Below are 23,044 nucleotides of genomic sequence, written 5' to 3' on the forward strand. Positions count from 1 at the left end.
TGGAGGTAGCGGCAGCGGAGGAGTCGGCGGCGGCGGCGGTATTAACAGTATCTTTAGCGGCCTTACGGGTATTCTTCTATAGCTCGATTAGTAAGAAGCACTCGACTCTCCCACTAACGATTAACTTACTTTAACGGGCTTAGAGACCCGACCTGACTTAACGGCAGTATTCTTAGTAGCCTTTTTAGCCGGGGTATTATTCTTCTTAGGAGCCTATCCCTATTAGCACTTACACAGCTCTTCTAACCGTTTTCGAGCTCGGCTTACTATAACGAGAGAATAGAATAAAAAAATAAGAGCTAGGGAAGTAAAAAAATAAAGAAATATCGTTAAAAACCGTTAAAAATCGTTAACAAGAAGGTTATTTAACTAAAAGAACTCGATTTCGGCCGCCGGGCTACGAAAATTATATATAGCGAGCCGCCTATTAACCTCTAGCTTATATTACTCTTAGGTTACTATTCTAGGCTGCCTATTTACTTTATTCTAATTATCCCTTTCTATTTCTTTTATGTTATTTTTATATCTCTTTTAAACCTGTTTTCCTTTATAGTCTTCTATTAAACGGCTCTTTAAAGCTATTTTAACTATAGTATGATTCTAGCCTGGGTATATTCCGAGTGTTTTTAAATAAATAGCTCGAAATAGGGGGTGTGTTATATAACTAAATGGGTTATATAAATATAGTTATACTGGTACGGCTACGTAGCGCGGATTTGGGACTCCGAGCTCCTGGGCTATTAGCTACTAGAGCTGGTGTGGCTTATGGATAAAACAGGCTACTGGAAGGGGATTCCTATTGGTTGTATTTAGCCGAGGCACAGCCTATATATAGCTCAGCCTCCTACGAGCCTGAGGTGTGGAATCAAGGCAATCTATCGTATCTCTACAGCTCGGTTCGGTTAATCACAGCTTCTTGTCACACCGACAACCGTTCAGAAACAAGTCTGTTGATAGCTTTCGAGAGCACTTACCAATCTCAGTTGAACAAAGCTCGAGACTCGCAGTATATCAAGATGACGCTGTTAGCCGTCTTTTCTCTGTCATTGGACGCATACTCCGCGAAGCGAAACCGAAAGACAAACAAGCTCAGGCGAGAAGCTTATCGACGCGGCACGCGGCATGGCATGGATAGATGAGGCTCCGCAGTCAAATGGATGGGCTGTCACGACAGTGGCCCGCGATTATCGAGCTTGAAGTGTTCTCGGACATTCCCGGCCAATTCATGGCTATTTCGTGATACGGATAATATGCGGCCATCGAGTTTCGAGTGTTTCCTATTCCTTTCTCATCACACTCGGACCCTGGCCCTGTCTCTCTGCTTACAACGTATGTCACTCGGCTAGGTATTGTGCCGATGAAAGGTAAACAAATCTATCATATTTCCACTTGTCTGCACGTCTAGCTTGCTGCGGAGTAGGTGGCATCTCAGCAGTCTTACGGAGTAGAAACGTATTTCGACGTGGTCAATGGTATTCCTGTTGGACCCGAAATACGTTGTATTGCCCAGTTGGTTTATACTGCTTTTGCCAAACGTCAATGAGTGTGGACGTTGAATCAACACTGCCAATTACGCCACCCTGGGCATGGAATCATGGCTCCAGGAGGCCTCTACCACTTCCCCGCACGTGTGACCGTTGAGCAAGCGAAGATGTTGGCCAAGGGAGATGAGTATGGCTGCGGTGGCTGCGGTGGCTTGAAGATTTGGACCCCTGACCCGACGCTTTGGCCCAAACGGGCCACCGATGCGACATGATCCCTGCTTGACAAGGAAAGGCGCGAAAGTGATGGGAAATGCACAGGGCTGCAGGACGTCAGTGCTCTCGTTCGGACTGCATGTCCTACCAGCTCAGCCTCATACAGGAAATGAAGCATCGTGTCGTGGGCTTCTCAATTGGCTACGAGATGAGGCTTCGCCGTGGTGGGTTCTCGAGGCTTTGCTGCCCAGACGAGGGCGACTATTTTCAGTGGCGTTGACTAGCAGTGGACAAGGGCCTTACACAGGGATGCCATGAACAAGATGCATCAGATCAGCCCTATAGCTAACAAGCACTCAAGCACTGACCCTTGGGATGGCACTTGAGAGGATGGCTATGGATAGCTCTAAGCCGGATCGAGTAAGGACTATCGCCAGTCCAAGAGGGCGCCGATGAGCCTGCTGAAGATAAATGGACGGCGATGCTCATCTTGCCTTCTTCAAAACATTAACTGTCAACAGTCTCTTCAACTAAATCAGCCCGCTCCTTTGCTTCGGTCGTCTTTGTCTCGCCCTTCCACTCCTTTGTCCTTCGCCTGTCGACACGGTCAGACATAATCCACTGCCATCTACCAGCAAAAATAATGGCCGCTCCTCACGCATCTGCTCAGGCCGGCGCAAGCCCCATCGACGACCGCGACATCGGAGAATGGACGCAGCGATTTAACGCCGCCCTCGCGAACCCCGGCGAGGTAGTCAAGTCCAGCTCGCCCGCGTCAGCGCAGAGCTGGTCCAACTCTCTCTTCGCCTGCTTCAACCCCGTCGACCTGTGCCTCGTCAGCTGCTGTCTGCCCTGCGTCACCTTTGGGAAGACGTACCACCGCCTCAACCGGGATCCCAACCTCGAGGGCTACCAGCCCGTCAACACATCGGTGCGTGCGCAGTCACATTCTTTCAGCATCCCTCCTCTGATCTAACGATGCGCTCCGTTTGCTCTGTAGTGTCTCATGTTCTGCGCCACGGCCTGCCTCGGAGTCCACTGGATTCCCGGCGCCATGCAGCGCGCCCAGGTCCGCGAAAAGTTCCAACTCAGCGGCAACTGCATCACCGATCTCGCCCTCTCGTTTTGCTGCGCCTGCTGCACCCTTGTCCAGCAGGAAAAGGAGGTGCAGGAGAAGTCGTCCCTGGTCTCCCAGGCTATCAAGCAGGAGTATCAGGCCCCTGGCGGCATGACATACCCCGGACAACCGTCGACTTCGGGGCCTTGATTCGCTGTTGAATAGGGGAAGGCTTGCATCCGGTTGGGTCTGAATCTGGTCGGATAGGAGGGGTTGAATATGGGATCCTTTTATTTTTTTTTCTTTTGTTTCTTGGTAGGATCGGCGTAACGGGATTTATGATTATTACTTTTGGAATAATTAGTCCGGTACAAACAGTATTATAGTACTGCATAGGGACCATCCAACACGTTCGATTTCACGTCGTTCTGAAAGGTTGAGCATCATTTCTGCGTCGGTGACTGTGGAGCCAACTGTAAACAATTGAGGCGAGGTTGCGCAGGCTTCTGCGATTCCCCGGGGACCAGGGCTGGCATATTCGGGAGAGACCGCGACTTTGCGTCCAAGGTAATCCGGGAAGAACACGACCGGTCCATTGGCGGGTGGTAAACACAAATGTGGAATCTCAATCCCTTTCTAGGCCATCTCGCCCACTCGGCTTGAGGCAACGAGGAAAAAGATCACCAAGGGGTTTCGACTTGGAGAACCCCAAGGGGCCAAGCATAGTACACATCCCTCTAGCACAGAGGTGTCGCGAACCCATGCCCCCAGCGCATCCCTCCCATGATGATAATCAGGAAGGAAAAGGCGGCAGAGACGCTCACCACACCATAGGTGACAGCGCGCTTCCCCCGCACGGCGTTCATCTCGGCGATCCAGGTCGACACGGTCGTCAAGCAGCCGCAGAAACCGTCATCGATACCCCGCAGGACCTGACATCCGAGCACACCGCCCACGGGTGCATATATGAGGTCATACACCATGCCGAGGACGACAGTACCCAGTACATTGGCCGCCAAAGTCCCCACGGGAAAAGTGGGCACGCGCATGTTGAGCTGAACGGCGAGGTGGAAGCGCAGGAGACAGCCGAGTGGCGCAAAGACGAGCGCGAAAAGCACGTCACCACGCCAGCGATCGTGGGGAGGGAACACCGCCAGGAGAACGGCACCAACCCAACAGCCCCAGCCCAGGATGACGGCGAGCGGGTCGAGGCAGTTCCGCATCAGGTCGAACCGCAGCGACGGCACGACGAGGCGTGGTAGGGCGGCGGCGAAGTGGGCGCCGACGATGAAGGCGGCATACGAGAGCGTGACGTTGGTGACGAGGACAGCCAGCACGGCGAGGAAGGAGTGGCCGCCGTTCCGGTGGGGAGGGGCCATGGCGACGAAAGGAGGGGTCTGGGGCATGTCGTTGGAAGCGGAGAGGAACATGTCGCGCATGACGGTGGAGAAGGACGTGCAGGAGCCGCAAAAGCCGACCGTCAGGCCGATGTAGAGGGGGATGGTCTTCTTGGCCGCCATGTGTGCTTTACGGGCGGCGGCGCTGGCTAGCTCGTCGACGGAGTCTGGACTCCCGCTGTCGCCGGAGGTGGGGCCCAAAGCCATTTCGATGCGGGAATGGGCTCCGGCTGGATCGATGGGTTCCACTTCTGCGACTGCGACTTCCTGCGATCTTAGGGCGAGCGGGTAATGGAAGAAAGAACGGTCTTCGACCAGGGCGCCCATGGCAAAGCAGCCGGTGACGTTGGCCCACAAGACGGGGAAGGTGACGGGAGCGCCGGGGTAGTAGGTCAACGCTTGGAGTCCAAGGCGCGCGAGGGTTCCTAGCAAGGAGAAGAAGATGAGATGAGAGTGGGTGTAGATATGGGATGCGAGGTGGCTGTCGCGTAGCCTGCGCTGTCGACGGCTTCTAGCGGTGAGGTCATGTTGGCAACCTCGTGATGGTGGCACTGACGAAGTGGGTGGACCGATTTCTGTCTGAGAGGTTGCATGGACCATGGATAGATTCATAGGGTTCCTAGAGTAGACAATTCAGCTGTCTGCTGCATCTTTTCCCGAACGAAACAAAATGCGCATCGCAATGGATAACGAAGCGGAAGTGAAGCAAAAACGGAGGATCCGACGGAAAGAAATGGCAACAAAAGTAAGGACTTTCACCGAGGTACACCGAGATGACGGGCCTTACCCCAGATCCACAGTGGGTCATGTGTATCTTATCTTCTTATCTTATCTTATCTTATCTCATCCCCGCCACTCTTGTCCGTCTCCCCTCGCGATATCCAGCCCCCGACCTGCTGGCCAGCTGCATTCCATCCCAACTTCCACCCTCACTCTTTCCCCCTTCCTCTCTTCTCATCCCTATATACACGCGCCTATAAATCCTCAACTATTCTGATCCGTCTCGTGTGGTCATTCGACTTCCTCAGCCATGACGTCTCCTCCCGACCTCCCGCCAAACGTACACATCTCTTCGCATCCCTGCCTCCTGGCCAAGCTCTCCCAGCTCCGGTCCAAGGAAACCGCAGCAAAGGATGTCAAGTCGCTTGTCCACGATATTTCCCTCCTAATAGGCTGTGATGCACTTGCAGCCTCGACCACTCCCGTCCAAGGGGCCAAAGTAAGAGTCCCCCCTCCATCAAACCGCCCTCCCGATGCCGATGCCCCCCGGAAAAGACAACACTTGATTTGCTTACACCCTTACCTCCAGGGCGAAACGGACCTCGGCTTCACCTACGACACCATGACCATAGCCCCCCAAACCATCTCCCTCATCCCCATTCTCCGCTCCGGCCTCGCCATGGTCGACGCCCTGCAAACCATCCTCCCCGACCCGGTCCCCATCCACCACCTCGGCCTCTACCGGGAACCCTCCACCCTCGAACCGGTCGAGTACTACAACAACCTGCCCCACCACATCCCCGACCCCATCGTCAAGGCGAATTCCCCCTCCGCTGCCACCTTGGCCCCCTCCTCCACCATCGCGCCCACCGTCGAAGCCGAAGTCGACGGCACCGGCGCCCCGCACGCCTCGAGCCTCGCCATCATACTCGACCCCGTCATCGCGACCGGTGGGACGTGCGCCGCGGCCATCCAGACGCTCAGGGAGTGGGGCGCGAGGCGCATCGTCGTGCTTTCCATTGTCGGTGCGGCAGAGGGTGTCCGTCGCGCTGCCGAGGAGTGGCCCGAGGCGACCGACATTTGGCTTGCGGCTGTGGACCCGGAGTTGACAGGACGGGGGATGATCAAGCCCGGTTTGGGTGATATAGGGGATCGTCTATTCCTGACCATTGGCAAGTGATCATCTGGTTCTTGCTTTGAAGGCGAAGCTGTGCGCAATGTACCCGGCTTTCCTCTTGCTTTTTTTTTTTTTTTTCTTTTCAATTGGGTGTGGGAGGGGCGTCACTATCAGTTAATACATGAGCGGATGCGAGCCGGGAGCTGGCATTTGAACCCCATGTCATATTTATGGGAACGACGCGAACAAGCGCTGGACGGCAGCTGTACGCACTTTGCCGACAGACAGACGTACGTACATTTCTTCCTATCATTACCGGCGTGAAGTCTTCGGATTCCGGACCCTAATTAATCGTAAATGTGCCCAGCCAGCATCGTAAGGGCGTATTTCATGGATGGCTATATTCCTCTTCGTCGAGTAGCCTCTTCTGCTTCCAAGTATCCTCCACCCACTGTCCCGTCACAAGGCGAGGGTTCTTGCGCCGTCCTCTCAGTTCCTTCCGAACAGTGATGGCGTTGTCCCGTCTCTCGTCCTCGTCCCCCAGCAGCACGATATGCGTGATGGATTCATCCTCGAGCCCGTCGACAAGTCGTCCGCCGCCAAACGCAACGTAATGGCTCAATCGTAATGCGTTCAGGTCGTCGTCGCTTGGTGCCCGCACGTTGACCACACACCGCCGGAAGAGTGTACTCCGTAAAGGGGGCATTCCACGTCCCCGCTCCTCGAGCTGCTGTAGAAACTCGTCCGCATCGAAATCGCTCCCCTCGTTCCTGGGCATGCCGTCCATGATGGCTCTGAGTTCCTCAACATCAATCACCCGCGCGTAGCTGTCTCCGTACATGTCGGTATGCTGTCGCGCCATCTCCCTCATCTCGTCGGTGGCGTGGAACAGGTGCCGTTCTTCGTACGGAAGCAGGGCGGAATCGTCATGTTGCGCGAGACAGTCCCGGATCCATATGGGCCGGATTATGTCCGCCCCGCCGGCCTTGATCAGGCTGGCGACCTTGACGACCTTCTTGTCCGCCACGAGGATCATGCCCGACGACGGCTCGGCGCGCTGCGATATGCGCCCGCCGTTCTCCTTGATCAGCGCCTCGAGCTCCGTCTTGGTCTTCTTGAACGGCTTGAGCGACTCGGACAGGACGCAAAACTCGAGTCCTTGGAACACGTTCGTCTTCTCCCCGGCAAACTCGACCGGCTTGTCGTCCGTGCCGGCGATGACCAGTTCCTTCTTCACGCGTTTGGTCGGCCGCCGCCTCCGCGTCTCGACGTTCATCTTCTTGTCCTTGACCTCCTCCTCGACGCGCCGGCGGAGGTCGTGGAACTCCTGCACGCTCAGGCCCTGGTCCCAGCGCTTGTCGCTGCGCAGCCGGCGGAATCGGGGGAAGCGCAAGGTGATGCCGAGGGCGAACTGGTCCGAGCTCCCGACGCTCGCCGCCTTGGCCTCGATCACGATGGAGTCCTTGGGTCGGATCCAGAGGTCGGGCTTCTCGGCCGTGCCGTTGGCAAGCTCGATGTATTCGACGGGGGGCTTCTTGGGGTTCCACTCTTGCCAGTGCCCGTCGGTGCGGTGCCGGATTTCGGCGTAGTCATCGGCGTTGAGGCCGCCGCCGACTTTGAAGAAGCTGAAGCATTTTTCCGGGTTGGCGCCCGCCTGGATGTGGTTCTCGCTCGCGCGGAGGCCGCACAGGAAGCTGGACAAGGTGCCGCCTCGTTTGCCTGAGCCGTAGTAGCCGCCGATGACGACGCAGTCGAGCGACTCGCCGAATTCATCCATGTACTCGGGCTTCACCTTGAGCCAGTCGTCATTTCGGCTGTTGAGGCGGTACATGGACCGCGGGTTCTTGAGAACGAGACCTTCGGACGCTTCGGCCACGACTTTTCGGAGGAGAGGCTCGATGGCATCGGGCGAAGTGGCGACTTGGTGACCGTGCACTTCAATGCGCCTGTGGACCCCGGGCACGGCCTTTTCCAGAGCTCGATGGCGATCGCGAAGGGTGTAGCGGGTCAAGGGTTGATCGTTCAGGTAGAGAATATCAAACACTCGGTACACCGGACGTGGGCCTTTGTTGTTGTGCGGGTTATTTTGCTCCGCCAACGCGGCTGTCTTGAGTGTCCCAAAGGCCATGATCTTGTCTGTTTCGGGGTCCCAGGTGATCATCTCGCCGTCTAAGATCAAGTTCCGCACGCCGGGCGCAAAGGCATCCTTTAGGTATCGAGTCAATGCGCCCCGCTCGTCCTCGAGACCATTCCCGTAGAGGTAAGTATAGTCTTTGGCCTTTCGAGACCAAAACTTGAAACGCCTCCCTCCAGGGGTATTGGTATCTTCGATCATGTGCAGCTGCATTCGTTCGCCATCTAGCTTCTCTTCGATCCAGTACTCGGGGTCCTCCTCGGTCGGGCGGAGGTACTCTACCATCTTCTGAAAAGAGGCTGGCATCTGGAACTGCGCCAGCTGTGGCTGGAAGCATTGCATCAGGGAGACACCGGCGTCCTCCTGCTCCAGGCGGTGGTTCGGATCATACAGCTCCCAGCATACGCGCCGCAGACTGGAAGAGACGTTGAAGAGCGCCTCGGCGTCGGGATGCCAGAGGTGAAGGAAGGTCTTCTCGGTGGCGCCGACCTTCAACTGCTTCAAGATGATGCGAATCACCCACATGAACTCCTCGGCGTTCATCCGCTGATAGAACACCTCGAAGATGCGCAGGTTCTCCTTCTCGCCCGACGAGGCGGCCAGCTTGTCGAGGAGATCGTTGACTTCCTGGACGGTCATGTCGCCAACCGCGGTACGCATGGGTCTCTTGGATAAGACCTCGAAGCATCGCCCCGCAAAGTCGCCAGCCATTCTGGACGCCGTGGTCTGGCCGGGGAGCTTCCAATGGAGAAGGTTGTACCCGTCCTCGGAGTTTCGATCGATTTTCATGAGCTTGACGAGCAGCTTACCGATGGCTGTTTCCTTCAAGCCGTAGACGCCCCGATCGCGGTCCTTGTCGGGGAGGATAAGCCGTAGGGCGGGGAATATGTCGTCGCCAACGTCTTTGCGCCATCTCTCGATGAAGCGTTGGATGATGTGGCGCCGTTGCTCGTGGGGTGAGAGCTTGGAAGGTCCATGGCGCCCAAGCTTGGTGCGCGGGATGCGCGGGCCCGAGGTTTTCTTGTGTTCGTTCAATGGGTTGAACAAGGTCTCGAAGAGTGTATGGAATGGGAGCGTATCCGAATGGTTCCGTGGGCGATGCGGATAGCTGTCCACCGTCAGCTGAGCCTGCAGGGGTATGAAGGGTGTCGCGGGACGGAAAAGGCGAACTGTTTGTCAAGTTCTTCAATTGTCATGCCACCGGTCATATATTGCGTATCATCCTCCGGAGCTTCCATCCCGGTGACTGACGATCCGCGGCTTCCTCGTAGTTGGCTCATGGTGGCGACGGACGGGCGTTACCCTAAGAGTGGCCGGATGATGAATGAGATGTCAATTGAATGGTCCAGTGGTAGTAATTAGTCGTATGGAAAGATGAAGGTTCGACGCATTTCTTCGTTTCAAATAGTTAAGCACATCAATAGAGGTCGCATGGCCATTCGATTATAACGACTCGATCAACGAGAACGAGAAGGCGAGAAGTGGGAGACAAGGCAATGGGGTTGAGAACTTGAGGCTGGTCCAAGTTCAAGGTACGGATTCAGATGTATTGGTTCCATCTAGCGTGGATGCCTAGAATGTGGGGCCACTACAATCTTACCTAAGGTAGGTACCTACCGAAGTACACCGGATGTACCTGGGTACTTTGGCTGTTAACTCACAGTGACTTACATAAGCCAATGTACTGGTGATCCTACTGGCGTACCTATCACGCACGCAAACCGTCTTTTCAATTTCACCGCAGTCATCACCAGTTCACATTCACTCAGGCGACTTCCGACATTCCTTCATTGCCTTACTGGGTACGCTATCTAGGTGCTCTATTATGCGCATGGGCTCATACATCATACTACTTGGAATCATCATGCCGCCATTTTGTCCTGGATTCAAGAATCAACGGGCCTCGCGGCCACTCAGTCCGTCCATCCAACATTTCTCGCATCATGACGGTTTATTACAGGTTTGAACAGAGAGGAAGCTGCAAGCGGCCCCTTTCGAAACGACCTGCCCCGCCTCCCACCTAAGACCGGGTGGACAGAGTGTCGCTGTGCGCCTTCTCGGCATCCACCTGCCTCATCTGCTCGTTGAGCTGCTTCTTCTGCTTGTTGCGACGGAAGAGCCAGAAGCCGACAGCCGCGATGATGGAGACACCGGCCGCGGCCCCCACCACGGCACCAGCAATGGTACCCTTGGACAGGCCAGACGAAGGGCTCTTAAAGTCGGAGGCGGTGTGGGGGACGTTGCCGTGCGCGTCCGTCACGGTGACCTCCACATCCCCGTCGACCTTGACCTCCGGGTCGGCCGTCGTGGCGTTGAAGCAGGGGATGGCGTCATCAAAGGCGGAGAACTCGACGAAGCTGACATCGGCACAGGCGTAGTGGGTGGACCGGAACGCCGGGTTCTCCTCGAAGTTGGCGACGTAGAGGAGACTGAAGGTGGCGTTCATGCCGGCCTTAATGTTGGATGGGGGGTCAGGGACGCTGATGCAAGTGTGGCCGAGGTCCAGGGTGCCGATTTGATGGGGATCGAAGAATGTCTCAAAGTCATCCATGGTCTTGGGGTCTGTTTTCAGACATGGTCAGCTACGTGCTCCTTTGTTCTTCGCAAGAGTTGAAGGTCAGTAGACTTGAGACTTACCATCCTTGTATGAAACGCTGATGTGGACGGCACGCGTCGCGTCCTGGGTGACAAGAGCAAGCTTGCCGTTGGCTAGAGGTTCACCACTGTCAGTTCACGCCCCGGAAACATCCCGCATGGATACGGCATGTGTAAACGACTGGAACAGATACGCACTCAAAGGGAACGGCGTCCTCTCGCCGACGCCATCGGTAGAGCCGCAGGGGGCAATCTCATCATGTCCGTTAATCCACGGGCGGTCGGGGGGCCAGACGAAAGCACCCGCACCCATCCTATCGCTCGTGGTCTCAGAAGAGGCCACGGCGGTGGAGACGAACAGGCTGCCGAGGAGGGCAGCGGCCTTGGTGGTAGTGATCATTGTTGGGCTGAGTTGTCGAGGACAGGAGACAGGAAGAGCTCAGAGTTGGATGACGAAAACCAAAAGATGTCTGACGTGTGACAAATCCCGCTGGGCTTTGACCGTTCAAGACTTGACTGAGCACAAGGACCAAGATGGAGAGCTGTGGTGAGAGAAGAGAGACTGGGAATGTGTGATCCGAGAGCTGAAGGACATGGCCATATATGCTTCTGTTCCCTTGCCAAGTCGTCGGCTATCTCGTCTTCTTGCCGACTTTGTCCGTGGTCAGCCAGCCATGTTCCCAGTAACAAGTATTGGTATCCTTGCGAGTATTTTTTCTTTCCGCGGGGCTTTCTTTCTTCCAAGCTCTGTTGACCCCACTGGCACCAACCTGTGTGTGGTCAAACCATTGTCCCCCGGGTCCATCTGCCTTTCTCCGCTAGATGACAGGGAACTCCCGGAGTGAAAAATTATCAGATGATCATTGACAAATCATATGTCGTTACGCTTGCCCCCGGTTGTGGGTCTCGTCCACGTTTTGCGATTGAGGGCATATCTGATCATCTGATAAGATGGCTCCTCGTATTTTCATTGGTTACTAAAATCAAGCGTCTCAATTAGCCCGTCCCAGCTAAGTAAAGGCTCGCGATAGCTCACGATGGCATCCAAAATGCCTCACCCACAAAAGAACCGAACTATCTTTGACCCTCGGGAAAAGGTAAGAAAAACAAGAAATAACATTGCCTGGCTCCTACAACTCACTCCCAAGCCCAGCTTGCTAGTATCTCCGTCGGCCCACCCACGCCATGTGGCATTGTCCGCATGAAGCGTGACTGGAATTTTGCCATCATCACGACGACCACAACTGTGGATCTAAACTAACGACGCATGGCTACCAGGAATCGTGTTGGGCCGGTGCCGAACTTCGGCATGTTCCGTCGCATTCCATTGGCGTATCCATGCATCGTGTCCCGTCATTGGTGCTCGCGTCGACTGCCCTCTGAACGATCGCATGTTCTTGCAGAAGGTGAACAAGAAATGGTTCCACTGGGCTCATTCCGAGGTCGGAGATGAGGAGGTTGCAATTGAGTTCCAGACTCCCAATCCCTTTGCACTCTCGCCATTTTGGCTTCCTGTCATCAAGTGGCCCGGATCTTCACGGCTCATCCTTGGTGCAGAATGGAGGACATGAACCGCCGAGTCTCGGCCAGGATTCCAGGGCCTCTCGAGTCGGGCCCCCGACAACCCTTTTACAATGGCGGTGACAAAGATATAAGACGTCCAATCCTCGCCGACTATCTTCCCACTCTGCAGCCAAGCCCCTTAGTCCACTTCAGCGAAGCCCTTACTTCAGCTTACTCTCACCCATCGTCTCTCGCTTCTTCTCTCAGACTACGCACAAGCTCTTTGCAGCCACTCATCTTTTATACCTTTCCAAGAGACACTACAGACGCACACTTACACACAATCTGACACCATGGTCGCCACACTCACCTGTCTCGTCGCTGCTGCCGTCCTCGCAGGCCATGTCTCTGCCTCCAGCTTTGACAGGGACCTCGCCATCCGCACCTTCCAGTTCCCTGATGCCGTTCCCATGAACAAGCGCCAGGCTTCTGGTGGCCAGTATCAGTGTCACGCTGACTGCGGTACGTTTTACCTACTTTACAGGACTTACTTACAATCACACCAGACCTGCTTCAAACAGGCCCCAGTCCCTGTATTTTGTTCAACTGCGTCTTATTCTCGACATGTAAAGCTAACTCTATTCGATCTCAGGCGGCACCATCAACGGCGCTGAGGACGGTGACCACTGCGACAGCGACAGCTGGCGGGACCTCCTCGACACCTGCCTTAGCTGCGTTGATGAATATCCTATCTGGCAGTGGTATGGAGACGGCGTCTCCGAAGCTGCCGCGGTCTGCGGCTTGACCGCCAAGCCAGGCTCCCCCGCTACGCCTGCTGAGGGCGAAGATAAGGGGGAGTCTCCCCAGCCCTCCTCCGAGTCAGAGCCCACTTCCGCTGCCCCCGCCGCTACTTCATCGGACGCTGCCGAGGTCTCTGCTGTTCCCACTCGTGCTAGCAACGAGGTTAGCCCTGTCCTTCTTGTCCATTGCAGTTCCCCGCCTACCTTTAAATCCTGATTTAGAATCATACTGACCCACGCTCTTTCCAGACACTGCCGGCGCCCTCCCACGTCGAGGTCAATGCTGGTGTCCGCCTCTGTGGCGCTAGCTCTGTCGTTGGACTGGGTGCAGTCGCTGCCCTTTTTGTCTTTTGAACGTCGTTTAAGCAGCACCTCTGCAATGGCGCTCTCGTCACATTTGAATACATGTAGTCGTTCTTAAGGAGGTTGGGAGATATAATAGAACAAAGGAGTAATGTTGAAGCTTTTGCTTACACGTTTTCCTACCTTAATTCATTGACGACTTAGAGATTAACCTACACGGGCTATCAAAAGGGCTTGCAACTGCTAGCTTTCCTGAACAACCGTAGTGTTACAATGCGCTGGTTGGGCCTGTTGCGCCGTTCCTTGACTTCCCTGACCCTCGACTTCACTGTGCTTCCTGTTATTTAATGTAGCCGATATATGTACAAATTGCCAGACTTGACACCGAAAGCTGCTAACCGAGACTCGACTAATGACGTATCACGCCACTTACAGGACCCCTTCCATCCCGGTTCAAGGCTCGGATGTCCTCCTCGCTCGTTAGCGGCTCAAACTTCCATATATAGCTTCACTTCTCAGCGCTCAGCTAATAATATCGTTGGCTTATGTTTTTCATGGTGTCGATACAAAGTTGGTGATGGCACGGGCCCATGACTCACGGGTTGGTTGTTAACCGGAAAATGGTCACAGTATGAGACCATTCCCTGAGCTACAGCCCACAGGTGTCTTGGGTCATATATCCCTGCTGGTGGACATCGGTCCAGAAGCGGAGGCAGTGCTAAGAATCCAGTGATCAGCGAGACTTGCACTCCAATCTGATTCCTTCTCGATGCCATGGAATTCCTGCCGCTCAGGGGACTCTTAAATTCCGATGAGGGCCCTGGAACACAATCATATTGTGGATGTGGCGACTAGGGGGGCTGGGCCCATAGAGCCTTGTAACTTGTAGAATATTCCAGTGTCCAACCCAGAGGCTTTCAACTCGGTGCTACTCTGATGGAGAGCATGTCGCCGTTACAGCTCAGCTGTACCAGACTACTCACCTCTCTTGGCCCTCGACTCGAGTGGGCTCAAATCGGAGCTAGGATATGCATGACCGCCCAGGTTGGCCTGGTGCAGTGGCCACAATGCCACACTGCTATTCTCGTTTTTTTTTTTCATGTTCCAATCATACACCTACGGAACACAGCGTAGTTTGTTAAAGCCGGTGGTACACAGCATGCTCGGCGATAAAGGGTCGGCTCGGATGAGCTCGCTTCACGATTCTCCCTTCTGAGATCTCTCAAGTCCCTCACCAACACCGCAGCTGGCCGGGATTCCTTTTCCTGCTGTATCGGGACAGATGTGTAACATGCTGCGACCAATACCCCCAGAATCATTGGAACTGGCTGATTTCGTACAAGTTGAGGACTGCTATATAGCAGTGTAGTAGATAACAGGGGGTTCTATGGTCAGTAATATTTTCCTAGTGAGGAGAAATATGAAGTAATTTGTGCACGCCGGAGGTGTCCCTTCAAACCAGTAAAAACTAGCAAATTAATCTGCCGTTGAATGTTGATGTTATAGATTTCGGGTTCCCTGTCTTTGTTTATGCTCCTTGGCCGGGTGTATGAGATGGGTTTTCCATAAAGTCAGGAGAGGAAAGACTGTGCTCATGGAGCCCAATTTCCTTGGGCCCTGAAGTCCCTGTGGTTTGTGCCTATTCGCCTATTCCTGTGGCTGAAGCACCGAGAGTTTGCCTATCAGGGAGGGTGTCGGAGGTGGAGTTTTGAGTTGCTTTGTGAGCGGATGGCGGGCAAAAAGGTCGAAAGGCCAGGGTACGACTGGAACCTTTTCCAGGGAGCAGACGGTGTTTCTTCAAGTTGTTAAGAGGATGCATGACAGTCCCTTTGTTCAGGGCCAACTCGGTATAGAAAACAATCAAAACACTGGATGTGTCTGGTGATAGGACGCTCATTCGAGGGACAACCATCGTCGACCAGAAGCATCATCCCGAACAAAGCCAAATCATGACGCCTGAAGCGTTGATGTCCGGCGGATGGGAACGAACATATAAGGACGTAGGGAACTATGCCGTCTAGAGCTGCATCATGTCAACCCACAAACACGCCAACCAGTAACCAAGAGGCCAAAAGAAAGAACAGCAAACAAATTATCACTGTCAAATAATTGCGAGCAAGTATGGATATCGCCAAGCTGCGGATGCCGAAACGAATACGTGCTTCCAAGCCTCGCTCGAGAGAGGAGAGGATGGAAGAACAAAGCGAGTTTCTCAGCTGGAACCGCAAGCGAATGAGAAACGGAGGCTCTTGCTGGGATATAAAGAGATGGATCAAAGAAGACCGGGAGAATAACCAAACTGTCCCTCGGCTGTCGCTCGTGAAGGTCATGCTGCTCGACTACATCGTGGACGACGAATTGCCCCTCCCGGTACGCTTCACCGTCACCCCATTCGCGAAAGGGACATGCAACCGACTGTTCAAGATCGAGTTCCCCGAGGAGATGGCGATGCCCGAGGGCCTCCCTCGGGTGCTGATTCTCCGGTTCACGGCACCTATAGACCCGTTCTACCAGACCGAGTCGGAGGTATCGACCATGTGGTGGCTCGCCAGCAAGGTGGGTGTGCCGGTGCCGCAGGTCTTCTACTTTGACTCGACGGCGAAGAACGTCACGAAATTGGAATGGATCCTCATGGAGTACATCGAGGGAGACACGCTCGAGGACCTCACTGACCGGACGAAGCCTACCATTTCGAACGACAAGAAGATGGCCGTCGGCGCCGAGATCAGCCACCATTTGCAAAAAGTCCGGGGCTTTCGCTTTAATAAGATTGGCAGCCTGTACTGCGACTGGGACAGGGGCGATTTCCACGTGGGTCCCCTCGTGGACTTTGAGTACTTTGAAGGACGCCGTCTCGACTTCCCGGCCCTACGGGGTCCCTTCGACAGCATCTCCGAGTACTTCAGGTCGTTGATGGATATCCAGCAGCTGGAGGCCATCCGTGAGCTGGCGAATGACCGGAAGCAACTGCAAGAGCAGTTCAACTTGAAATCATGGGAGGAAGTGGTCAAACACGCCAAGGCGCACCCAGATGTCAAGCTGCCAGTGCCGGTGCAACAAGTCGTCGAGTGGGCCGAGGCCATCAATGACCGGCTGATGCCCAAGCTTCTGGCCTACTTGCAGCGTCTCCCCACCGTTATGGATGCTGATGAGAAAGCAAACGATGAGCCGGGCCCGGTAGATGGGTGGCACACGGAGATAATGCACCCCGACTTGCATATGGGTAACGTGCTGGTGGACGACGAGCAGCGCTTAAAGTGCATCGTTGACTGGGACTGGACGATAGCCATGCCCCCTCCGCTCATCGTCTACGTACCCCATCTTGACGGTGACTTCCAGGGCAACAACCAGAGAAGGCGGGTGCCCAACATCAGGGATCTGCAGCTCGGTGAAATTTTGTCCCCCGGGGGGCTCGAGAGGGCTCAAAACGACATTCGAAAATCCATCACGGTGTCCGAGACTTTCAGCCCGCCGCAAAGATACATGACGCCCAGGGCCCTGGCTCTACGGGCCGTGTGGGAGTTGGCCAAGAACGTGTCTCGCCTGAATGATGACCAAGTCACCTGGCTGAACAACGCCATCGAATTCTTAGAAGGGGAACAGCAGGTTAGCACCAACGGCACCAATGGCGCTTAAGATATGATAAGTACACTAGGTCGGTCCAAGATGCAAGAGGTGGTAAATGACATACATTTGAATCGACAGAAAGCTAGGTTCCAAAGCGTGAAGGTCGGGCGGCGAGTTGATGTTGAGATATGACTGTAGAATGTGAAATTCAAATGTAGCACAATGGATGGAAGATGGTCCTTTGATTGTAATGTATGGTAAGGCGAGCATGAGTACATTTTGACTGGTTGATGAATGTAACACTGTGAGTGAGATGGAATGATGCTGGGTGAGTTGACTCTTGTGAGTGAGACTCGCTCACCGGCCCGAGTCACCTTGAATAAGGTCGGTTGTCTTCATCGCATGGAGGTTCAACATTAGCAAACTGCACACACAATAGGGATCATATCAGTGCCAGATCGCTGACACGTCACGTACTCCGTACATACGACGGAGCAGGCACGTCCTTGGCTGGGACAGTTGGGACAAAAATACTCGAGCTGAACAACGATGCCGACGTCATAGACTACATGTAGGTAACTTTCAATGAATGCAGCGCATGGATGTCTGGTCCTGTTCGTCGGGAGGGTGGAGCTGGACAGTAGTGTACGTTTGCGGAATATCGTTTCCTTCGCTGGTATGGGGGGATTGCAGCCAGGGACTGCGATCAGGGGCCTTGAGAGCCCCATTTAGTGTGAGCGCCAGATGGGACGGGGCCAATGAATGCACCCATGAGCGTGTGCCTGAGCTGGGTAGGCGTCGATGTTGAGAAGCGCGAGGGACGCCAAGTCGACACCCAGTAATTTGTTTCGTGAGGCCAGTGGTTGTCTTCTTCTGTGGCAGGGGAACGCGTCAATCAGTGAAAAGAAACTTGGTCCTTAGATCGCGACCAAAGGAGTCAGGGATAAGAGGTGTATGGCCGACAGCGAAGAAGACGAATGCATGCGACACATACACAGGGCCGCAGGAACGTCGGAAAACAACGGCTGGACTAAACATTCCCGAGGAAACAGCCATAAAATAAGATAAGAAAAAAAAAAAGCTAGTCAGCGACTCTTCAATCGACGGGCAGGCACAAGACATGCCCTGTGACATTTGTTCAGATGGGTCAGTCGACTTTTGCCATACATCATTTGGTCGTACCTCAATTGACGCCTAAATCTAGGCCAAGAGGTTTGTTTGGGACCGAATGGGCGTCGACGTCAGACCGCGATACTTTTCTTTGCCTTTCCAGGGGATCATCCAGTCACAGTAGTGTATGTTTGTCGCACGGCGCTACGAACCCTTGGTCCCATGGCGTTTCGTCAAGAATGGACGGGATGCTTCCCAACTTAGCTGAGATGGGATGGGACGGGAATCTACTGAGCATATAATAAGTAGATGAATGGATAAGAAACGGTAGATGAAGAAAAAGGTGACGGATGCGGAGAGAAGACCAGACATAAATTCGTTGTTTCAACGCACAGACCGCCTAAAGATTGCTTAGTAATAAAGCCGTTCCTGTGAAATTCCACAATAATGTTACTCTCTTCTCACAGTACACTTGGTAAGAATTGAATTGAATTAGGGCATGTAACGTTTTCCGTGATTGATGTTGGGCTGAGATATCCGTACAAAGTCCTCATCCGTACGCGTACGTCTAAAATTATCTGGAAACAATTTCAGCAACCCTTCAATGCCGACCAGCATCTCGAGAATATGGCCCGTGGATCGGATTCTGGACTCTTTATTGCCCAATGCACCCTTGAGCTCCCCACATAAGCTACGAAACCGATGACATCACGCGCTTTGTCGCGCTCCTTATCACTAACGTCACCGTTCGCAGCTGGTCGCATCACGGCCAAGTAGTTATGTCACTGACATCACCACCAACACCCCAGAATTAACTTCCTGAGTAAGGTATGCTGTTAGTAGCTACACTGTATGTGCGTCATGGCCAGTCAAGGTACACTGCACATCCTGTGGACATGGGCCAGCGGTCCAGCCTGCTACGTCTTTTGTGGCACTGAACCAGCACTGCGCCTACCCGCTAATCCGCTATGTGTACGGTACGCAGAGACGAGAGTACGAATACCTAGTGTAGAGAGGGAGGGAGAAGGGGATGACGAGCCTAGCAAGCATCTCATTGCCCTACTGGGTACCTACGCAGTCAAGCGGCTCTGGTCTCACGTAGGTCACTGCGTCATTGTGCACCCCATTCGATTGCTCTTTCCTCCCTTGGCTAGCACCCACACATCCGGCCTTGGCCCCCTCCATGCCAATTGCCCATTACGTATAAACTCTGGCAACGACTGCTCTTGCCCGTACTCTTTTATTTTACTTCTTTTCATCTTCCCCCATCGTTCTTACCATCTTCCCATATTACGACCTCAGCCTTTTCTATAATTGCAGTTCAGGTACAACAAGCCTTTGTCTTTTTTTCTCCTCAATAATTCGTGATACCCCCTCGAAAAAAATAAACACCCAGTTCTCAACCATCAAGGCGCCTCTAACCCAAACGATCCACGAACCCACACATACTGCTTCACGGGTAATACAGCCACCATTATCAAGTCGACCTGATTATCTACAACTCGTGTGATTTCGCCTTTGGACTTGGATTACCCGTTTGCCCATCATGTCCGCCAACGTCAACAAACCCACCGACGTAAAGCAGAAGGAGGCCGATGTCAACCGTAAGCTCCAGCTTTACGGCATCATCTCGGCTTTCCAGCTTGGCAAAGTTCCTTCCGTATGTTTCTTTCAGACATTTTCCAGCTCCTTCAGCCCCTCCCCATGCGAGGCGACTTGGACACTGGCGTTGATAATGTGATTAGAACGACCAAATCGATGTCGCATTGAACAGCTTTCTCGCCTCCAAGCCCATCTCGAACCCCCCGGAGAAACTCTCCGAAGAAGGCAGGTCACTAGTCGCGGACGCTCGCAACGTGGTCAAGAACGCCCAGCACCTGCTTCTGTCGAAGAACCAGGGCAACCTTCTTCAGGACTTCATCTGGCAAACCCAGCATTGGGATGCAAAGTCCCTCCGTCGTCCCGGTGCTCCCGTCGACAAACAGACTGCTCAACAGCAAGGCGAGCAAGCCCTTAACGGCTTGAGGACTCTGGGCACCCTCGTCATCACCAATGGACAGTTCCGCAAGTTGCGTAAGTTCCCAGACTGGCTTCGCTTTGGCCCCGTCTTATCACCTGACTAATTTTCGATCGTTTGTAGTCAAGGATGCTACTGTCCTCCTTCGAGATATTGCGGGCGACGCCGCGACCAACACTGCCTCCCTCGTTAGGCCGTCCCAGGAAGAACTTGCGGATATCGACACTCCTGCGGCGGATAACACCTGGCACGACGCGCCAAACTTTTCCAAGGACAGCTGGAAGAAGGAAGCGCAGAATCTATACAAAGGTGACCCCAAGAAGGACCTCAAAGACGCGACCAAGGCAGCCAAACAAGATGCTGTTGCAGCTGGAAGCCAGAACCTTCCCCAGTCGTCTGAGCATGGCATTGCCGCTGGTGAGCGGCATGGCCAGGGCGCCCAGCCGACCACGGACGCCAACGGCAATGCCGTGGGCAAACTTCATGAGCGGGTTGAACAAAACGTCGACCCGGAAACGAAGGAGAAGATTCGGAAGCGCAACGAAGAGTATCGTCGAAAGGTCCGCGAGTATCTCAACAAGAAGGTGCCCCAGTCTCGCCGTGACCAAACCATCTGGCGTCTGAAGAAAATGGTCCTCGAATGCCAGCAGCACCCCGATTACTCCCAAGCTATCGAGACCATTCTCGACTTGATCGAGCAGTACAGCCAGCATTCCCGCTCACTCGCCGAGGGCGGATCTGGTACCGTCAAGGAAGCCCGTGGCAGTCTTGCCCAGGTCGAATCCGACCTCAGAGTATGTCTTTTTTCCTGTCCCTCCTTTTGGCCCAAGACCTTATGAGACGGCTGAGTAAAGATGCTAACGCGTCGTCACAGACTCTGATTGAACGATTTGCCAACGGCACCTCTACCGAAGATCTCTGGTCTCACATCGGCCAGATCTACCGCGATGCCGACCATGACCCCGAACTGAAAGACTGGTTCAGGGCCATGAACCAGTACATCCGGCGCTGCCTTCTCCAACAGGGCTATATCCTCGAAGAAGCTTCTAATGAGGAATGGAACCGACTGTATGATCACGGCCGTTATCTCCTCCGCGAGAAATACCGGACCCATACCGATCGCGTCGTGGATGAGATTCGCTTCATCATGAACGAGTTCGACAACGACAAGCAGAACAAGGCTTTTGGTCAGTCAATCCAAAAGCTGTTCAACGATCTGGGCAACGACGAGAGCGGGAAGCCCGCCTTCAAGCCTCATCTGGTCAAAGATCTCACGGGCGTGATTGTCCCGGGCATCCTGGAGAATCTCGCCTATGTCCCGGTGCCTCGTATTGAGTACTCGGACCATCAATTCGACGCTGTCATCGAGAACCTCGTCATCGAATCGGACAACTTCACGCCCAACATCTTGGAGGTCAACTCGGAACATCATTTCCGCTGGGGCCGCAAGAAGTTTGCCAACAAGAACAAGCAAGTCGTCGACGTGCACGTCTCCGGCATCCAGATGGACCTGCGGGACGTCAGCTATCACATCCGGCGCAAGGAGGGCTTCCCGTCCATCACGGACACTGGCGTGGCAGACTTCTTGCTTGCCGGCGAAGGCCTCAGCTTCAGGATGAAGTGCGCCACCGCCGACAAGACGGACAGCCAGAAGTACTTCAAGATTGAGAAGGTCGACGTGGACATCCAGCACATGAATGTCAAGCTCAAGCAATCCAGCCACAAGATGCTCTTCAAGATCTTCAAGCCCATCATGTTGAGGGTTCTCAGGCCCGCCCTGCAAAAGGTGGTGGAGGCGAGCATCAAGGACCAGGGCAACAAGCTCGACAGGTTCCTCTTCCAGATCAAGCAAGAGGTGGACCGTGCCGCCGAGGAGGCCCGGTCCGACCCGGAGCGTGTCCCCAACATCTACAACCGCTACTACAACGCCATGCAGAAGCGCATCCTCCAGAACAAGCAGAAGGCCCAGGAAGTGGCCGCGGACAAGAAGTTCAACATGGCCATTACCATGGAGGACAGCATCTTCCCGGACGTTAAGCTGCCAGGCGGCATCAGCACCAAGGCCACCGAGTATAGGGAACTGGCCCGCCGGGGTGAGCGTTGGGAGAGCCCGGTCTTCTCCATCGGCAGCGCCAACAAGTCGACCGACATTCCCGAGGCGCCCAAGATTCAGCGCAAGACCCACGTGCCCAAGGGCAGCCCGAAGGGTACTCGGGGCGGACACGGCGCCCTGCCTGCTCAAGACGGGTTTGCCGGACAGGGTCTCGGCGGGCAGGGCGTCGCGGGGCAGGGTCTTGGCGGGCAAGGTCTGACCGGACAGGGCCTTACTGGACAGGGTCTCGCCGGACAGGGCCTTAGCGAACAGGCTGGTGGATACGATCCCAACATGGGCACTCATATGGCTCAAGACGCTTCGCGGGTCATGGGAGGCGCGAGTGGTCAAAACAATCTGGGTCAGACCACTCAGATTCCCACCACGGCCCCGACGATCTAATCAGGTCACACGTTTTCAGCTTTCCTTTGTTATGGTCACGAAGATCAGTTTACGTTCTTAGGGTATACCCGGATGAAATGGGAGGGTAAATAATAGGTTCTCTGTCGCAACATTTCTTTTAGTTTCAGCTCCTCATTTGCGTTTGCCTTTGCTTGCTTTACTTGCCTTTAGTGGACGCTCATCGTGGATGGGTTGCCATGGTTAGGTATATCTCATGTCTTACTATCGTGTATTCGTATGTAGTTACGGACCTGGAATCAAATTAACTACTTTGCACACTTATATGCATGTGCAGGGTGTCTTTACACGTTCGCGTATGTATGTAGGGGAGAGAGGAATGCCCATATAAGCTTCACACATGGGGAGATATCCAACAAACGGGCCAGGGAAAAGAGGGCGAGAGGAGGGGTGTTTAGTCTACTTGTCTGATGCGATTGTGTCATGGGGGTGGTAGTACTCAGCCGCTGACCTGTCAATTCATTCATCCTGAGCAAGGTGAGCTATAGTACAAGTTTTTAAAAACGTATAGTACA

At 54.2% G+C, this 23,044-nt stretch overlaps 10 protein-coding genes across 10 annotated transcripts; 6 read left to right on the forward strand and 4 right to left on the reverse strand.

Annotated features, from left to right (window-relative positions):
• Positions 1–765: 765 nt before the first annotated feature.
• On the forward strand, positions 766–2,083 carry ACRALDRAFT_205187 (uncharacterized protein; the record flags this gene model as incomplete). Its single annotated transcript, XM_071021627.1, has 9 exons — positions 766–802; positions 871–1,024; positions 1,068–1,148; positions 1,175–1,329; positions 1,406–1,462; positions 1,545–1,671; positions 1,703–1,784; positions 1,819–1,967; positions 2,005–2,083. The coding sequence occupies 9 exons, from the start codon at positions 766–768 to the stop codon at positions 2,081–2,083; spliced, it is 921 nt and encodes a 306-aa protein (XP_070879978.1).
• Positions 2,084–2,173: 90 nt separating this feature from the next.
• ACRALDRAFT_1073412 (uncharacterized protein) lies at positions 2,174–3,180 on the forward strand. The gene is made up of 2 exons (XM_071018097.1): positions 2,174–2,628; positions 2,698–3,180. Exons 1-2 carry the CDS (start codon positions 2,341–2,343, stop codon positions 2,962–2,964), a joined length of 555 nt encoding a protein of 184 aa, XP_070879979.1. The 5' UTR covers positions 2,174–2,340; the 3' UTR covers positions 2,965–3,180.
• Positions 3,181–3,491: 311 nt separating this feature from the next.
• On the reverse strand, positions 3,492–4,751 carry ACRALDRAFT_2094483 (uncharacterized protein; the record flags this gene model as incomplete). Its single annotated transcript, XM_071022670.1, has 2 exons — positions 3,492–4,304; positions 4,416–4,751. The coding sequence occupies 2 exons, from the start codon at positions 4,749–4,751 to the stop codon at positions 3,492–3,494; spliced, it is 1,149 nt and encodes a 382-aa protein (XP_070879980.1).
• Positions 4,752–5,181: 430 nt separating this feature from the next.
• On the forward strand, positions 5,182–6,051 carry ACRALDRAFT_1066640 (uncharacterized protein; the record flags this gene model as incomplete). Its single annotated transcript, XM_071017374.1, has 1 exon — positions 5,182–6,051. The coding sequence occupies one exon, from the start codon at positions 5,182–5,184 to the stop codon at positions 6,049–6,051; it is 870 nt and encodes a 289-aa protein (XP_070879981.1).
• A 325-nt stretch (positions 6,052–6,376) lies between these two features.
• Positions 6,377–9,402, reverse strand: ACRALDRAFT_2039487 (uncharacterized protein; the record flags this gene model as incomplete). The annotated part of the gene is made up of 2 exons (XM_071020966.1): positions 6,377–9,230; positions 9,374–9,402. The coding sequence occupies 2 exons, from the start codon at positions 9,400–9,402 to the stop codon at positions 6,377–6,379; spliced, it is 2,883 nt and encodes a 960-aa protein (XP_070879982.1).
• A 44-nt stretch (positions 9,403–9,446) lies between these two features.
• ACRALDRAFT_2015882 (uncharacterized protein) lies at positions 9,447–10,088 on the forward strand (the record flags this gene model as incomplete). Its single annotated transcript, XM_071019821.1, has 5 exons — positions 9,447–9,470; positions 9,531–9,603; positions 9,638–9,701; positions 9,732–9,754; positions 9,799–10,088. 5 exons carry the CDS (start codon positions 9,447–9,449, stop codon positions 10,086–10,088), a joined length of 474 nt encoding a protein of 157 aa, XP_070879983.1.
• On the reverse strand, positions 9,889–11,380 carry ACRALDRAFT_1059317 (uncharacterized protein). The gene is made up of 3 exons (XM_071016013.1): positions 10,916–11,380; positions 10,760–10,831; positions 9,889–10,684 (listed from the first exon to the last, which is right to left on the reverse strand). Exons 1-3 carry the CDS (start codon positions 11,115–11,117, stop codon positions 10,143–10,145), a joined length of 816 nt encoding a protein of 271 aa, XP_070879984.1. The 5' UTR covers positions 11,118–11,380; the 3' UTR covers positions 9,889–10,142.
• A 4,070-nt stretch (positions 11,381–15,450) lies between these two features.
• Positions 15,451–17,615, forward strand: ACRALDRAFT_1059315 (uncharacterized protein). Its single transcript, XM_071016012.1, has 2 exons — positions 15,451–16,910; positions 17,015–17,615. Exons 1-2 carry the CDS (start codon positions 15,514–15,516, stop codon positions 17,034–17,036), a joined length of 1,419 nt encoding a protein of 472 aa, XP_070879985.1. The 5' UTR covers positions 15,451–15,513; the 3' UTR covers positions 17,037–17,615.
• On the reverse strand, positions 17,033–18,372 carry ACRALDRAFT_2015887 (uncharacterized protein; the record flags this gene model as incomplete). Its single annotated transcript, XM_071019822.1, has 9 exons — positions 17,033–17,082; positions 17,112–17,227; positions 17,252–17,314; positions 17,359–17,469; positions 17,540–17,763; positions 17,820–17,920; positions 17,984–18,045; positions 18,116–18,155; positions 18,213–18,372. 9 exons carry the CDS (start codon positions 18,370–18,372, stop codon positions 17,033–17,035), a joined length of 927 nt encoding a protein of 308 aa, XP_070879986.1.
• A 75-nt stretch (positions 18,373–18,447) lies between these two features.
• ACRALDRAFT_2015888 (uncharacterized protein) lies at positions 18,448–23,001 on the forward strand (the record flags this gene model as incomplete). The annotated part of the gene is made up of 18 exons (XM_071019823.1): positions 18,448–18,475; positions 18,534–18,556; positions 18,595–18,634; positions 18,679–18,781; positions 18,810–18,828; positions 18,870–18,928; positions 18,993–19,116; positions 19,155–19,340; positions 19,397–19,504; positions 19,583–19,737; positions 19,775–20,105; positions 20,146–20,815; positions 20,848–22,452; positions 22,485–22,545; positions 22,634–22,651; positions 22,683–22,702; positions 22,807–22,919; positions 22,966–23,001. 18 exons carry the CDS (start codon positions 18,448–18,450, stop codon positions 22,999–23,001), a joined length of 3,699 nt encoding a protein of 1,232 aa, XP_070879987.1.
• Positions 23,002–23,044: the final 43 nt, after the last annotated feature.

The sequence above is a fragment of the Sodiomyces alcalophilus genome (assembly GCF_042370955.1).
Source record: "Sodiomyces alcalophilus JCM 7366 unplaced genomic scaffold ACRALscaffold_1, whole genome shotgun sequence".
Lineage (NCBI taxonomy): Eukaryota > Fungi > Ascomycota > Sordariomycetes > Glomerellales > Plectosphaerellaceae > Sodiomyces > Sodiomyces alcalophilus.

What these genes read in the sequence shown, in the direction of transcription:
- ACRALDRAFT_1073412 (XM_071018097.1), top strand. Translation starts at nt 2,341, where the DNA reads ATGGCCGCTCCTCACGCATCTGCTCAGGCCGGCGCAAGCCCCATCGAC. An exon ending in ACCAGCCCGTCAACACATCG is followed by an intron (nt 2,629 to 2,697) that starts GTGCGTGCGCAG and finishes TTTGCTCTGTAG; the next exon opens with TGTCTCATGTTCTGCGCCAC.
- ACRALDRAFT_1059317 (XM_071016013.1), bottom strand. Translation starts at nt 11,117, where the DNA reads ATGATCACTACCACCAAGGCCGCTGCCCTCCTCGGCAGCCTGTTCGTC. An exon ending in GAGGACGCCGTTCCCTTTGA is followed by an intron (nt 10,832 to 10,915) that starts GTGCGTATCTGT and finishes GTGAACCTCTAG; the next exon opens with CCAACGGCAAGCTTGCTCTT. An exon ending in CAGCGTTTCATACAAGGATG is followed by an intron (nt 10,685 to 10,759) that starts GTAAGTCTCAAG and finishes GTCTGAAAACAG; the next exon opens with ACCCCAAGACCATGGATGAC.
- ACRALDRAFT_1059315 (XM_071016012.1), top strand. Translation starts at nt 15,514, where the DNA reads ATGGAAGAACAAAGCGAGTTTCTCAGCTGGAACCGCAAGCGAATGAGA. An exon ending in CTGAACAACGCCATCGAATT is followed by an intron (nt 16,911 to 17,014) that starts CTTAGAAGGGGA and finishes TAAATGACATAC; the next exon opens with ATTTGAATCGACAGAAAGCT.